General features: G+C 39.1%; 1 protein-coding gene across 4 annotated transcripts in view; it reads right to left on the bottom strand.

Moving 5' to 3' along the window:
* Positions 1-16311, bottom strand: part of otud7b (OTU deubiquitinase 7B) — a 41312-nt gene that overhangs the window by 14377 nt on the left and 10624 nt on the right. For 3 of the 4 annotated variants that reach the window (XR_014600500.1, XR_014600501.1, XM_084053085.1), the window contains exons 2-6: positions 3872-4108; positions 2902-3072; positions 1667-1900; positions 1049-1156; positions 312-439 (exon numbers count right to left, since the gene is read on the bottom strand). Coding sequence is in view for 2 of the 4 variants with exons in the window: in XM_084053085.1 (XP_083909211.1) it covers positions 312-439; positions 1049-1156; positions 1667-1900; positions 2902-3072; positions 3872-3956 (726 nt within the window). In the remaining 2 variants the exon portion in view is untranslated. Of the gene's footprint in view, positions 1-311; positions 440-1048; positions 1157-1666; positions 1901-2901; positions 3073-3871; positions 4109-10130; positions 10246-16311 lie in introns of all 4 variants that reach the window. The other variant, XM_084053086.1, reaches the window with a different exon arrangement.

Genomic DNA, 16311 nt, shown 5'->3' with positions numbered 1-16311 from the left:
GTTGGAGGCGCAAACAATGGTGCTTCTTGTGTGGATTTGGTTCCTTTTCTGTGGCTCGGGAGCTTGAAAAAACAATATTTGGAAGTCCCATCGTAAGTTTTTATGTTGTAGGTCCCTGCACTACGATACTTAGGCCATAGTTTTGCTCTAGGACATAAAAATATATATATCAAAGTATACGATCCGTCTCACAAACTCAATGCTGATACCCGTGTTGTTTGCACCTACAAGACAATGGCAGGCTTGGCGATGCCCCCAAATACCCCTATGTGTGTCTCAAAGAATATGTATAGAAATTGACCCCCTTGTACCTCTTTGTTTTGCTGTGTCTGCTGCCATCTCCATCTGCGCTTCAATGCTTCCCTCTCCTGGCCATGGTCCATCAGCGCGTACAGAGACTTCCGCAGCATGAGGTCCCGGTCATGGAAACCCCACATACCTGCATCAGACATAAAAGCAGCCCGTTAGCATATCATGCTAAGGCTCAAGGTAGAGATGAAGAGGCGAGCCCAGGAACCCTGGTCAAAGCCAGGTTTTCTGTTCTTTATGGTCACAGCTCACAGCGTTATAGTTCCTTGCTAACTCCCAACACATTTTCCACATTTTCCACATATTTCAGGGCCGGCATGTGCTTTAGTGCACCGTTTTGAAAGTGTGATCCGGGGATTTGATTGCCTTTGGCAATTTGTCAAGTGTTGTGGGAACCCTTTAACAACAATATCCAAAAGATGCAAAGAGTGAATGCTTGGGACATGATGGTGGTTTATGGCCTTTACCCAAGGGTCAAGAGTATTTGAGGAATATAAACACTTATTCCAAATCTGCTATTTAGAAGCGTCAAAACAATGCTGGGAAAAATGCTTGCATATCTGTCATTTTCTGGGTTATCACTCTCCAGCGGGTGGCACAGGTTAATTCAAGTTGTGCTGTAACATGACCTGCAATTATCGGTAGTACTTAAGCTAACAGGGACACGCTTATAATTAATGTTAATGGCATGTGAGCTTCCACTGTACTGAGGTCTTGTTGAAGGGTGTCTGATACTCACCAAGCGAGGCAGCATGCAACAGGCAATTTCCATCTCCACTTGTTGCCAAAGGTAACAGACTCTGACAATGAGGTCCCACTCCCAACCGTGTCCACCAGTTCAGTCGACCTGCCAGCAAACAGAACTATATCACTTTCTGTTTCAAAATATAGAAACTGGAATGCTATTCATGAAAGACTGCATGTCATTTTTTATTTAATAACTGTAGGTGTCACTTTACACAAATGAAGGATATCTTGGAGTGTAAACTCTTCAAATGTAATGTGAACGTGTCTGGATTCCCCTGGCAGCACTATACAGGGTAGAATACTGCACTGGAATTGGCTAGTTGGTTGTCTTAGAACAGCTGATTGAGTAGAATTATTTTAATTCAGGTTTAAGCTATTTAAATATATTGGTTTATATAATACAGAGCGGCTTTGATCACAAACTGCACACCTAGTTAGTTACCTAACTATCAATAGCTAAAGTTTGCACAGGGCTGTCATTAGACTTCATGTCTGGTCTTTTTATATAATAAGATCTCCTTGTTCAAGAGATGACAGTGAACACATGTCCTTATGAAGGAAAGAAAAAGGGAACTCACTCAGCAAGGGACACTGCAACCCCAACACTCACCGGCATGCTCCAAGGCCACCATCATTGACTGCTCGATGAGGTCCCTCTCGATGAAACCCCTGAAGTCGTCGCGGTACACAGTGAGATCTGGGAGTTGAAAAGTGCAGAGTGGTGTGTCCAGGAGGAGCTCGCTGCTGCTGCCACTCCCGGCCGTACTGGAGACATGAGACCGGGCCAGTGACACAATGGTCGAACTGGCGTGAGAGATGCCCCTTGACAGACGCTTCTCTGTAGCTGTCCATAGAGACAAAAGTTGAGAAGATTGTATGCTTTATTTCAATGTACACACCGGAGAGACAGATGAGAGTCATAGGGAACGGGAAGATGTTGGTCATGAGCAGTGATGCTGATAGGCCTGTGTCCTGCGTCTCTGACGCATTATGATTAAGAAAAGACGCATCCAACTCACCGTCCGTGCGTGGGACGCACACTGTTGTCAACAACAAATTCCATGTTACATATACAATATAATACAATATAACCGTATTATAACAATATAAGATCAAACACAAGTTAAACGCTGCACTTGGTTAAGAATTACACATTTTATTGGGAAAATGTAATTCATCATTCACCCATCTAAAAGACCACCCTTGGGTCCCGGGACCCATTACATTGAAAACCTAGCAACATCACTGCATGAGTCAAGTTTGTATTTTTTAAGGCATGGCTCTGCAAGAGGCTAGCTGTCTTTGACAGTGTCTGTCCATAGCTAATCAGTAGGCTACAGACGTACCTCCACTATTATTATTTTATATATTGTTTATACTTTTTGAAAAATGTAACAAAAAATGTAAATGTTACATTTTATAATGGAAGTCAATGGGGATGATTACACTGAAACCTTAAACCAAATTTGGAGTCATACGTCATAGATTCGTCATAGATGATTGACGTCAAAGATATATGACATCACAGGGTGGTCACATGAAGTCTGAGATCCACATCGGAGCCAAGTAGATTCTTTGTTTATTCCGAGATCCACATAAGTTCCTACTTTTCTAATTTCCTACTTTATATCTAAATTCAAATTGTCGCCTGTATTTTCACCTAACAAGAACAGGCTACACTTTGAATTTAAATGTTGCTGCAATTGTGCAGTCTTTAATCCATTCTATGGTGATTTTCAGTGGTGAGTTATGCATCCCAGCACCTCGCCTAACCTGCTAGTCAAACCAAATTATTGAAGCTGGAGAAAGGTAAATAAAAAAAACATCACTTGCCAGCGGCCTCACCTTGCACCACCTCATCTTGGCGGTGGAGGAGGGGCCGCCCCACCCTGGCCATCTCCTTATCGGGAGGTGTGTATGTCTTCTCCTCGGCAAACGAGTACGACAGGTTCCCAGCATGCACCTGTCGCAGCTGCTCGAAGTCACTGAGGGCAGCAGTGAAATCCCAGTTTTTACCTGCAGAGAGAGACAGAAAGAGAGAGACAGAAAGAGAGAGAAAGAGAGATAAAGCGAGAGCGAGAGAGAGGGAGGGAGGGAGAGAGCGGATGAGCGCTGCATCTATCTCCGCTAGCAGGTCCAACCATACAGACAGACCTAGATTCTGTGTCATGCAGACCGGCCTGACACTTGTTAATGAGTTTAAATATTTACCACAAGTCAACACAACCATATGCACTCTTATCTTGTGTAAAGGCCACTGGCACATTCCGTTGCTTGAATAAATATCAGAATTTGGAACACGTCTTGGCTGCTCATTGCTGTAGCTGTACACTGCGGCGCATTATATTTTTAACCCATATTCGTATCTGCAGCTTGTGCTGCTGCTAGGCAACAGTCGATTCAGTCTATACCTTCCTTCCGTCAGTGTGTGAGAGGCTAATGAACCAGCAGCTTTGACTCATAGGGCGGTCAAATTACAGTCCCCTTCCTATAAGCTGTCGTTCACAAAATCAAAATTGAGTTTTTTTGCAGTGGTCAAATTACACCTATTCCCCAAATCCTCATTAAACATGAGCCCTATGTCCTGAAACCTTAGTGTATAATGCTGCCATCGTGAAAAAAGGAAAAGGAATCACAGCATAATGCCATTTGTTTTTCGACATGAAATTTGACATGGACATTTAGTTACATGTCGAGATCTATATATCTTGAGATCTTGAAAGAGTGAGTTGAGTTATTTTCCTCATGTCTGAAATGACACATGCGGTTGTTCATTCACCAACCATCATACACGAATCAATGCCACATCACTCACCCTCTAGCAGGTCTCTGGCCAGTCCTGGTTCTGCTCCAGTGGAACGGACAAAGTCGGACAGGACTGCGTCCATATCCACGGTCATGTGATCATGAATTTAAAGGGTGACGGGGGGCATCAGGACAGAGAAAAAATAAACTGGGGATCTGACCTCCCCAACAGGATCCCGACAGCAGCGGGGGGGGAGGGGGGGGGGGGTCGAGGGTGGGAGTAGCTCTTTACCTCAAGTTACCACACCTGGAATGAGAAGAAGAAAAAGAAAAGTCAGTATAACACTGAAAGTGAAAGGGTTTCATTTGAGAAAGCTTGAGGCCTACATCTTATTTGGAAAATTGTTGATCCACGAAGTGCATCGTTCAATATGTCAAAAACACTGATGTGTCTCTGAAACATATGAAATCTCTTAAAAGCTAAGGTCTTAAAATGACTCATGTTGGAGATGACTAACGTGGTTTCTAGAATGTTAGCACTATAAGCCAAGCAAGAGAAGAAAGGTGTTCATAGAGTTTAAACAAGGACAACAACAAACCAGCTAGCTACACCAACATGATAACCCCATCGACCCCCCTTTCATGTGCAAATGGAACATTGCTTTGGAACATTTGACTCCTCAGTCACATGCTCTCCCACGACAACAGCTATGATCCACTATCAATAAACTTATGAAAGTGTTTACTAAAATGTGCATGTAATCCCAATAAACAAACAGATTAGCATGAAGTTGTTTGGTTGGTCACCGTCACTCTTGATTACTACTGTACCTTCACCTTGTTTTTTTTGGCAGCAGCATGTCAACCTTTGCATTAGCCAACATTGCTGTCAAAACGTATTGCTTCATTCATTATTTTGTATATTTGTTTAGCTTAAATTATGACTTCACAAAAACAATGACAGGGGTTTAGATAGAATTCAACTCTATTGTATATAAACAAAACTGTATTATTGACATCACGATGGAAGTATTTTGCTACATAGTGAAATATTACAGAAATTTTGCTTTAAAAAGAAAAAAGGGGCAGGTAAGGGTTGAATCTCTAAATTGATATGTGATTTAAAGGCTTAATATTTACATACTGTACACAGGTATCATTAACACTAAAGATGTTGAAGTGTTCTCTAAGACAACTTTACTTTTTTTTTTATAATTGTATTGGCCTGCATGTATGTTTTGTTCAATTCAATAACGTTATCGGGGGGGGGGCATGTTGGCATGGTCGAGCTTTACGGATTTAGTGTTACCTATGACAATGATGAAAAAGAAATGGTGGAAAAAACAGTGACTATGTGCAAGCACTATGCAACCCGTATGGCTCATGCTAGCAGCAATAGTTCCAATGATGACCCATTTACTAAGATATTTCCGTTGACAGCACAAGGAGGAGATAGTCGGATACTTTTTAGGAAAGCATTTAAACAGCATCTCCTTGCAGATTCAGATAAGGCAGACTCCATAGGTGAAGATATGCCGATTGCAGCCCTATATTGTGAAGGAGGCAGGATTTAAGCATAATGATTAAAGTACCTAATGTTGGAATTGACAAAGAATTGTCAAACCCAGTAGCTCTTACTATAGACTGGTGGACTTAATTTAACATAGGCTATAGGCCTTGCTAGTGTTGTTTTACTTTTAGCCAATAGGTCTACATCAGAACACAAAAAATGACCAGTAAATGCCTGAGACACGTTGACTAGCAAAGAACTGTGTCACTGATAGAAATATTTTGATTAATCATAATTTGTCTAATGTCTTAAACCTGCTTTAAATGTCAAATTAATATAATGCTGTCATTTTGGCCTAAATTCTGTCATGTACTCTATTCTCCCTATTTCTCCTGTCTCTGTCTATGCAAGGTCGAACTAGTTACAGGCCTTTCTGTGGTTATCTATTGTTATGAGAACACCATATCTCGGTGTTCCCCTCCAAATGCATAACCCTTCTCGCAGTGTCACGAAGTTACCTCTGACCAGACAGGTCAGAGCCGAGGCTAACGTGTTGTTCGAGACATGTCGACGCTGTTTGTTCAAAGATAAACTGTCACACCATCATCATCATCATCATCATCTACCATCATCATCCTCATCTGACGGTGACGTACTCATCCTATCCACCAATAGCAGGACTACTCCTCTGACGGCTGGACGCTTGATGTATCTTCAATGATGTCATATGTTTATGTTAACGGACGCTGTTAAAGACCAGTGCTTTCTCTGTTTAACGCAGAGAGAGACGACGACCGATGATGCCTACCATTTCTGTGATACTGTAACCTTCCCACTCTCTCTGTCTGAATACAAGATATTTCATTACATCCATGGCTGCCTGTGTCCTGAGTCTGTTTTTTTCTTTGTCGCCTTTGAAAGTTACTGGTACTTTGTATACATACTGATGTGATGTTTCGCCCTGCATTGGTATCTATACATATGGGTGATAAGGAGAAAACCTACTTTAACAATTGGTCCGATCGAAGCCGGATATGTTTAAAACAGGGTGGACGGGGGGAACTGAGCTATTGACCGGAACTGTACGGTCAGACTCTCTTCCCCTGGCAGACCATGTTTTAATACGTATCAAACGAACCAGCCCTGGGTGTAACGATTTATCACTTCTATTCAGATGAAGGTTATCTTTGAACAGTATCACATTTTTATTTTATTTTATTTTGTTTTGGACCTGGACGCGATCGCTGGACCTTTGGACTTGCCCCTTGACTCTCCACATGTCTCAAATTCCACGTGGTCCAGCCATCGGGGTCAGGATCCCTGAACCATCGATTTGATGAGTATATCTTTTTATTTTATTTTTCCATGGTCCAGTGATTGGGATCTCCACGTAACTTCTCCATGTAAACCTTGATCTGATGAGTATACCTTTTTATTTTATTTTATTGTCTTTACCGAACGATTTGTCTCATAAATTATAAGCCTGTTTTTAAATTACTGTTTAACACAGCTCCGCCAGGGAGTCAGTCAAGTAAAAATGTTTTATCACCTTATATTCCTGGGAAGACATTCCTAATGTCTCATAAATTCTCTTATCTAGTGGTCATTTATTAAGGTCCTTTCAGCGATTTCTTACCTACATGTATAATTCACAAGTCAGTCCTTTTGTTATATACTGGTTACTGCTTGTTGTTACTACGTTCTGTTTCGGTGGATTTCGTATTGATTACTATATCTTATCTGTCTCTTTCTGAGCGTATATAGATTTTTTACCTTTGACCGGTTTTATTTTGACCACTGTAGATTAAATCCATTTAATATTGTGAGCTTTAAAAATAAGCCTTAATAATACATTTTATATTCCTTTCTTTGAACCTTCTGTTCTAAATTCAGTGAACCAGTAAATATATTTTGTTTATGCCCCATAAATTCAGATAATTGTAAATACTTTTCAAAGCTTTGTCGCTGATTTTTCTATGTAACTTTTAGATGACTTCATTTCCCATAAGTCATTGCGGGCTTATACTTCCGGGTCGATTTATGGGAAACCCCGGTAGCTTCTGTTTTCCGGGGTCATCTAGCATCTAGCATACAGTAGCTTGTAGAACTCGCTCCCTCGAAACAAATTCATGCTAAAAATACAACGCTAACCTTTATATCAGATTAATGCTTACAAGGAATCTTTTGGTGAACCTTTTTCTAAATACAGATATTTTTTATAGATCGTAGATCTGTGTTTTTTTTGTATATATATACATACGTACAGTATGTGTGACCGGCATGGGTCTACCTTGCCTGCAGGATGCGTACGTATGGATATAAATACCAGTAGTTCTTTGTATCTGTGGGTATATGTATATCGACAGGCATATGTATGTATGTGTGTATATATAGGTATAACTGCAAGATACCATTTATGGTCAAATCGCTCATTTTCCTGACTTTTATGTCGGGTCAAAAGAGGGATTGTGATAATCATTAGACATTACGTTTGAAGAGTTAAATCTTTTTCTTTTAATTGTAATATTGTTTCATTTATGTTACACAAACAAGACTTTATGAACAGACTACTCCTTAATTTTGATTTAATTTAATTTTATTAATTTTGATTTAAACTAAAATGTTTTACAACCCTCTTTAAATTCATGAAAAACATTCTTGAATATATATATTTTGTATAATATGGTCTAGACGGTCACTTATATAACTCATCATTTATTTTCGTTCTTCAAAACTTTTTGAACGGGGAATCTTTTCAGGGCTTTGAGCGTGTCAAACTTTAACTATAGTCTGTTAGAGCGCCCGTATCCACTGCCATAAATAGATTCTAGACTAAACGTTTTTAAAAATACAATATTTCACTATATATCTATCTCTCTCTCTCTCCATCTCTCCATCTCTCTCTCTCTCTCTTTTTCTCTTCCTTCCTCTCCGCGGTAAACATTTAGGCTGCTCATAGTTGCTTTTGTGCTGTTAATGTTGTTGACTGACATGCTCAGGGTAATTTTTTTTGAGAGCAGCCCTCTTGTGCTATGGAAAAGTGTAGGATAATGACGTAAGAAGGTTATATTAACCGCACGATCTGTACTGGACATCCTCCATATTTTTTTACACTGGTGTTTGACTAAGCAGCTGGATATTCTCATTTCTGAATATTTCCAGTTCTTTATTTATATATAGATACTTGTGCTAGGTTCCGCCCTGTATGAGTATGTATATATGTATATGGATTTATGGTGTACCTCTGATCATATCATCTAGAATAACCCCCGATCCAACCTTGGGGTGTTCGATGAGAACGTTTTAGGTACATGTATAAATCATTATGCTGGTCTCACACCAGGAGAGGGTGGATCAAGTATAGATAAGTGTGCGACCCCTCGTCATTCGCGTAAATTAATTTTGTGTTAATGTTTGTCACGAGAACTAATATATCTATTTTACTCTGTAGGATTATGAATATTGGTCGACTTGCATTCACAAATTATTGATTTTCGGGGATATGTTTTTCATAAATTATTGTACGTGTGGTAGACCATTAATCGATAAAAATGGTTGATTTAAGCAATCACAAGAGCTCATTCGTCTGCTAGACAGACTAAGTCGACTAATAAACTCAACCCAGGAATGCTGATTATTTTCTGTGGTTTCATTGTATATCTTAAACTCAGACCTCTGTAACCATATTTTGACCGTTCTAGTTCCCTCCCTCGCCTCATGTATGGGTATGTCTATATATATAGACATATACCTTAAATAATAAGTTCTAATTTTTTTTTGGTTTTCTTTAATGGTCTCTCTTACACTCCATTTGACTCAATTACCCAGAATTCATTCAACAGGAAGTATCAGCTTCCCTGCCACGTGACTTTACCACGTCACTCCTACACATTCCATTGAATTCAATACTTATCAGTGAATATTAGATTAAATACATTACAATATTATAATATTCTTTATACTATTCTTTGGAAACATTTTAATGATGAATAAGAAGAATTATTTTAAAGTTTTAAAGATATTTGATCATTTTTGACTAAACTTGTAGATCTGCTATTTTATTTTTTTCCAAAGTCTGTGTTTTCTTTTCAATTTATTTTGATGTACTTTATCTAACTCTAACTCTTCGCAACGAATATGTTTATTTTAATTTTGTCATTGTTATATTTTAATTTTAAACATTTTAATCATAATTCTTTCATATATTCTGTATCCATACGATGTAACGCCATGTATGGTTATAGGTATCTGAAGGTATTGGAAGGTTTAAAATTATTATTATATATATGTATATAGATATATGAATATATGTATTTCTTTATTTGTTTTCTTTTGTACTGTCATTTTTTTGTTTGTCTATTTTCAGAACAAAACACAGTATGCCTCACGTTCCAGGCCAATTCGTATTGTGCTGTAAATAGACCTCGGAGGTGGTAAGTGGGGTACAACCCCACAACTGATTTACATATTAATACGAATCCTGGAATGCATTTGTTTGTTTTTAGTTTAGATGAAGGATAAAAGAATAAATCAGTGAAGAGTCATTCATTTTCACAGTTGTCCTAAGCTCGGTGGAAATGAATGTACCCTTCAGAATAGAACCTCAAATAAATATTTCCATATTTTCTTTTACATTTTTCATGTTCCCATTGTGTTTAAATCTGATTTTGTTACTTTTCCATGTCACATCCATTCCCCATTGAATGTGACAAGGGGAGAGATTTGTAGATGAATAATTGATTTGATTTGCTGAATATACTTAGATTGAAAACATTTGAAAATTACACAAACAGTTTGTATTTACTCAGGTTGTACTTACTTAATCCATTAACATGATTCCTCCTACCAAAATAAACCCCATATACATGCAATCAGGAGGTATTACATTCGGGGAGTATTTCCTGGGTTTTGGGGCCGTTCCACTGAGTTTTTCCCTAAATAAAGTAAAGTTATTTGTTAGTGGGGATGTGAATGGTTAATCAACTGTTGCTAAAGGCCGCAGGTGGAAGGCTAGACACAGCCCTACTACCAACAAGTAAAAAATACAGGTCAGAAGTGTACCGTTACATTTTAAATACTTAAAAACTTGTTAAAGTATCTGGACCAGCTCAACACGAGGAGGGGTAATTCTCTTATCTGAATTGTCCAGAATCGTCTTTGATCAGTTACGTAGGTGTCTTGTCAAAGTCCAATTTCAAAAACTTGTCAGCCTGGTCAATTTTCCCTCACTCTATCAACCAAAACGGGCTATGGGTCAATAACAGGTGCTAAACAAATTGATTAAATCCAAACGTATTAAGAAGATTTGTTTTGGAACGGTACATTAGCTGAGATTTTTTGAATTATAATAAAATTATTTGTTAGTGGAGGTGTGAATTGTTAATCAGCTGTTGCTGAACGCTGCAGGTGGAGAGCTAGACACGACTCCACTAAACAAAAGAATACCCGGGAAAAACTTTGTCGTATGTGTCTCGAAATCTCATGAAATATAACCCTGTTTTACTTCCTAATTGAATGAATAACCATTATATACAGTCCTTTCAAAGTAATATCTGTTGATAACTTATACAACCCCTTACATTTTTTTAAATAATATATATCTATATATATTAAATACGTAACTAACCATTTATTTTTCAAAGGCATTAAGCCACTTTGTCACAATGTAAGGTTTATTAATCTACAATTCGATTTAAATTATACAATCCTTAAAATATATTTGTACTTCCAATCCATTTGCCCTTTAGGTCATTTGAAATCTCTGTGTCCTCACTTAGTCACTGTAAGATTTGCCTGTCTGTGTCTGGTTTGGTTTGAATAATGTCACAAGGTACAATCAGCTTGCCCTTTGACCCTATCCAAATCATGATGAAAAGGTAGGCTTGATAGAAATATTTTGATTAATCATAATTTGTCTAATGTCTTAAACCTGCTTTAAATGTCAAATTAATATAATGCTGTCATTTTGGCCTAAATTCTGTCATGTACTCTATTCTCCCTATTTCTCCTGTCTCTGTCTATGCAAGGTCGAACTAGTTACAGGCCTTTCTGTGGTTATCTATTGTTATGAGAACACCATATCTCGGTGTTCCCCTCCAAATGCATAACCCTTCTCGCAGTGTCACGAAGTTACCTCTGACCAGACAGGTCAGAGCCGAGGCTAACGTGTTGTTCGAGACATGTCGACGCTGTTTGTTCAAAGATAAACTGTCACACCATCATCATCATCATCATCATCTACCATCATCATCCTCATCTGACGGTGACGTACTCATCCTATCCACCAATAGCAGGACTACTCCTCTGACGGCTGGACGCTTGATGTATCTTCAATGATGTCATATGTTTATGTTAACGGACGCTGTTAAAGACCAGTGCTTTCTCTGTTTAACGCAGAGAGAGACGACGACCGATGATGCCTACCATTTCTGTGATACTGTAACCTTCCCACTCTCTCTGTCTGAATACAAGATATTTCATTACATCCATGGCTGCCTGTGTCCTGAGTCTGGTTTTCTTTATCGCCTTTTATGAAAATGTTCTAATACTTATATAAATATCGATATGATGTACTGCCATGTATCGATATCTATATATTTGGTTGATAAGGAAAAAACCTACTTTAACAGTCACTGTGTAAACTTCCTCAATTAATAGTTGTAGATTATGATGGTATAGAAATGAGAAAAAGAACCAAACTCCTGTTTAATCATTCAAAAGGCCTATTTTTGCTGAAAAAAAAAAAATGAAAAAAAAAGTAATTTCACACATTTCAGTCTCTAAAAATCAATGAAGACAAAATGTGTGAGGCAGCGTGACTTGGCTGCGGATACACTGGATGTAGAGTAATCAATACACACACCCAGACAAAATGTACTGTCTATTAAACTCACTCAGCTAGATAATTTATTTATCCAGAGAAGGTTTGCTGAGCACACATGCACTTTTCAACAGCAATGCTGATTCAAATGAAGGATTTTTTCTTTTTTTCTTATTTCAATTTGGCTCTCTCTCTGAATAAGCAGAGAGTCTGCTACTATCTCCAATAGCTACGTACGAACCTAAGCTGAATGCCTCACTTGGTGTTACCCTAAACAAGCTGGAGCCAGAATGCCTGTGGACTCGTGAGCCTGCCTTTCCTTGCTACCTCCAGTCATCTCCTCTACTGTATATTCCCACCGATCCCTTGGCTCCTCCACCCGCCAATGTTCCTGCCTCAGATCTGACTCAGTGAACTGTTCACCACCGTGCCCGATGAGTCACCAGTTTATTCATCATTATTCAAATCAGAATCAAAAACAACTTTATTCTCACATCACAGGTTTACAGGTGTAAAAAAAAGTGGGTGAAATTATTTTTTGTGCGAGCTCTATCAGTTTTTTTTTTGTTATTTCCAGAAAGAGAAAGAACAATAAAGGGGGGGGGGGGGGGGAGTAAGGGAAAAAATAAAAGACAAATCAAACAAAAGATATCTATATACACGTAGCATATCCATCCGGTACAGTATGTACCGGAGGTACAGTATGTACCGTCGGTGAAACATGAGGTGCATGAACATAGCATAATACTATTGATTAAGGTTCAACCACATAGTCCACAAAGGTAACGTTTCACTGGTACAATCCACATGGTAAAAGCCACAAGGAGAAGGAAAAGTCTATGGCCAGCCTGGTGACATGCTCACGTAGAGCGTAAAAGTCCAAGGCCAGCCTGGTGACAGGCGATGGTCATGCCTTGTTCAACATTCTAATGGTAGCCGGGTGCGGGTGGAAGCTGTTCATAAACCTGATAAAAAAAAAGAAGCACAGGAAACGGACTTCAGTACTTGTAGAGTTAAGTACTCTCTGAGTACTCTGCAAAAAGCTTCCTATGCAGGCTTCAGTTTGAAAACAGCTCCCATAGGACCAAAAGCTACATGTTAATCCTGAGTGCTTATGCTACACTTCCCTAATATTCTTGCTGCGTGGAAATTAGCCCTAATGTATGTGCATGGTCATGGTCTATCATTCTCTCTCTCTCTCTCTCCCCCCAACACCACCACCAGCTCACCACACATACACAGTAGTTTGGAGATGGACCATCAATAAACAGCCACAGTAGTTCTGTTTCCCAACAGAACTGGCTATTTATGATTTTAAATTACTGCAGTCTGTCAGTTCTGTTACTGTATTCAGTGTAGTTGTTTATAAAGTATAGTACCATTCCTTTCTTTGTTGAACAGAAAATAGAATGGCATATATTGCCTTAACATATTGTACTAATCTGAGCTGCAACAGATTATGCCCCATTTTCTGCTGCCCAGCCCTTCGGTAGACAGTTAGACCTTTTTTTTAATACAGGAAGAAAAAAAAAGAACAGTATCACTATCAACACAGTATCAGTACAGTATACAGTATCAGTAGAGTAGAAGAACACTCTCATTCATATATTGTCATCTGCGATACAGCCGACAATGACGGTGTCATCAGAGAATTCTGGAGGCGATACGCTTCCGATTTGTAGCGTAAATTGGAGGTGTAGCGGATGAAATGCAAGGTGACAGCATTGACTTCCCATGCTCCAAAGTTATATTTATGCATGCATTAACAGTAAAGCATCTCTCCACAGTAGGGCTGTCACGATCACAGATTTAAGTTGACGATTAAAAGTCACTAAAATAATTGCGATTAACGATTTAATTGTGTGTTTGGCATTGAACATTGGAACATTTGACGCCTTTTAGGCTTCGTAATGCACAGGGCAGATATGACAAATAACAAAGACATTATTGACATATTTAATAATTGTATACAAAATGGCAGATATAACTGATCTACAAGCTATTTGTGCTTTTTTTTATATTTGAAAACGTGTGAACATTTTTCAAAAATGTTCAACATAATCTCAATTGTTTTTGCGATTATCTCAAATAATTGCGATTAGACGATTATGTAATAATTGTGACAGGCCTACTCCCCCGGGCCATGGCCTCAGGTAAAGCCTCTTATGTTTGAGTTTACCGGATGTCATGGAAGTAAATGAATGGCTTGATTAGTGTAAGAAACACTTATCACACCAGGTGCACGGAATGGAGTGCTTCACCTGACTGACATCATAGGACATTTAGAGATGAATCAATGGTACAAAGGCCTACAGATAAATCAGTATCCCTATGGAATAAATGTATCCAGACGGACCAAAGAAAATACTTCTTACATTCCGTACTCCTAACGTCAACCATTCCTGAAAGCCTACTCAACCTCTGATGCTTTGTTCATGAAACCATTCCTGAGATTGCTGGGAAAAAAACTACACAAGGCCCATTTGTAAGAGCTGGCCTACATATTTTTGTACGTGAGTCAGTCAAGCACCATTCATTTTTAATTTGTGATTAAATATAGCAGACAAAGAACACACAATGCGGCAGTGCTGAAGCACAAATAACTTCATGTCCGGTCTAATTCTCATACTGTACTCTGTCATTTCACTTTAAGATTTTAACATATCACTGCACAACTGAATCTTGTTGTTTCATTAGTTTTGATGGAAGACCATAGTCTGCTTATACCAATTCCAGAGATCTTATATCAAAGATAATCTATGCTAGCATAGCTAACCCTAAAGCTTGTTTATGTTTCTGCGACAAACATACCAGATGTGGAGGTGCCTGGTGGCTCAGCCAGTTATTGCACATTTAACGGTCCATATGCTGGGAGTCTCTCTACATTGACAGTGTCAGTGACCTATCTGAAATGCTCCTCGGAGCGCAGCTCATTCTCTGCCAGGCGGGGTTTGCGACACAGGGCCCACAAAGTTTGGAAGTCAATCATAGCCAATGAGAATGGAATATGAAAGATATGACTGATACATCTTGATCAAATGAGTCCAGAGATGATGTGTACTGATTTGTGTGAGTTTGTGTGACAAAATCTGTAGGGGCAGTAGCAAAAAGTATGTTTTGAAGAAAACACAAAAGGACAAGAGGACAAGAGGACAAGAGGACAAGAGGACAAACGGACAAGGGTGAAATCATAATCTCCGGCCTGGCGGAGATGAAAACAAAAGCATAACAGATGTGTCCTCAGAGTCCTAAAAAAATAGATCAAAATAGTTTAGAGCACTACTGCACCAACATGGGCCAAGTAAACTTCAATGTTTACGTTTTACAAGAGGAGACCTGGGCAGTGGCTTGAGTTACTGGCTAACATTAACTACCCCGTTGCCAGTACAGAGCAGTCAGTGATTTGTGCCGGGCCTGGCTGAGCTTTTGTCTGACAAGGGGGAGTTGCATAACAGGAGCTGCTGACAACACGTGGGTGCTGAGCTGTGCTGAGTTGCGCCAAGGGCTGGGAGAGTGGCCTGGATCACTGAGGCAGACATGGAGAGGCTGCCACGGCCTGCTGAAGCCACTGTAGGGGGGTCATTCATTGCAGGGACTCAATATACTTCTCACATTTACCAAGGAAAGGTTTGCTGAACATGCATGTTCTTTTTCACTGACATTGTCATCGTTCACTTTCATACAGTTACACCTATAGTACAACAATAAGGGCTGCCTCAAACAAACTGCCGTTCAGTACATCACATACCATTGGACAGCTCCTTTTTGGGGGGTAAAATCGGAAGGGGTCTGTGTCTGCTGATTTCTGCAACTTTCCGAAATGATATTCTGAAGTGAGCTTGTAAGTGAGCTTACATAGGCAACATAAATATTTTCTCCTTTCAAAAGAGGAAACATAAAGCATTTTAAAACAACACTGAGCTTCTTAGGATGTGCAAGTTGTGCAACCGGACCCACTTTGTATATTATGCTAATATCTTACAGTTGGAAAGCTGTTCTTATGATTTTTTTTATTTGGTGACAATTCAACATACCTTGTGGGTGCACAAGGTACAAATAAAACATTGTTTATTTTCATTATTTGGTTTTAAATCAGAAAGTTGAAACTTCCACTCTTCATCTCTTTGTTGTTGTGATGCTGGCCAAGGCCAACTAAGGTCAGCACTGCAACAGAACTCAG

Source organism: Gymnoscopelus microlampas (genome assembly GCF_963454915.1).
Source record: "Gymnoscopelus microlampas genome assembly, chromosome: 3".
Taxonomy (NCBI): Eukaryota; Metazoa; Chordata; class Actinopteri; order Myctophiformes; family Myctophidae; genus Gymnoscopelus; species Gymnoscopelus microlampas.
Note: the sequence above shows the minus strand (reverse complement) of the source record. Positions and strands in the feature narration are given on the sequence as shown.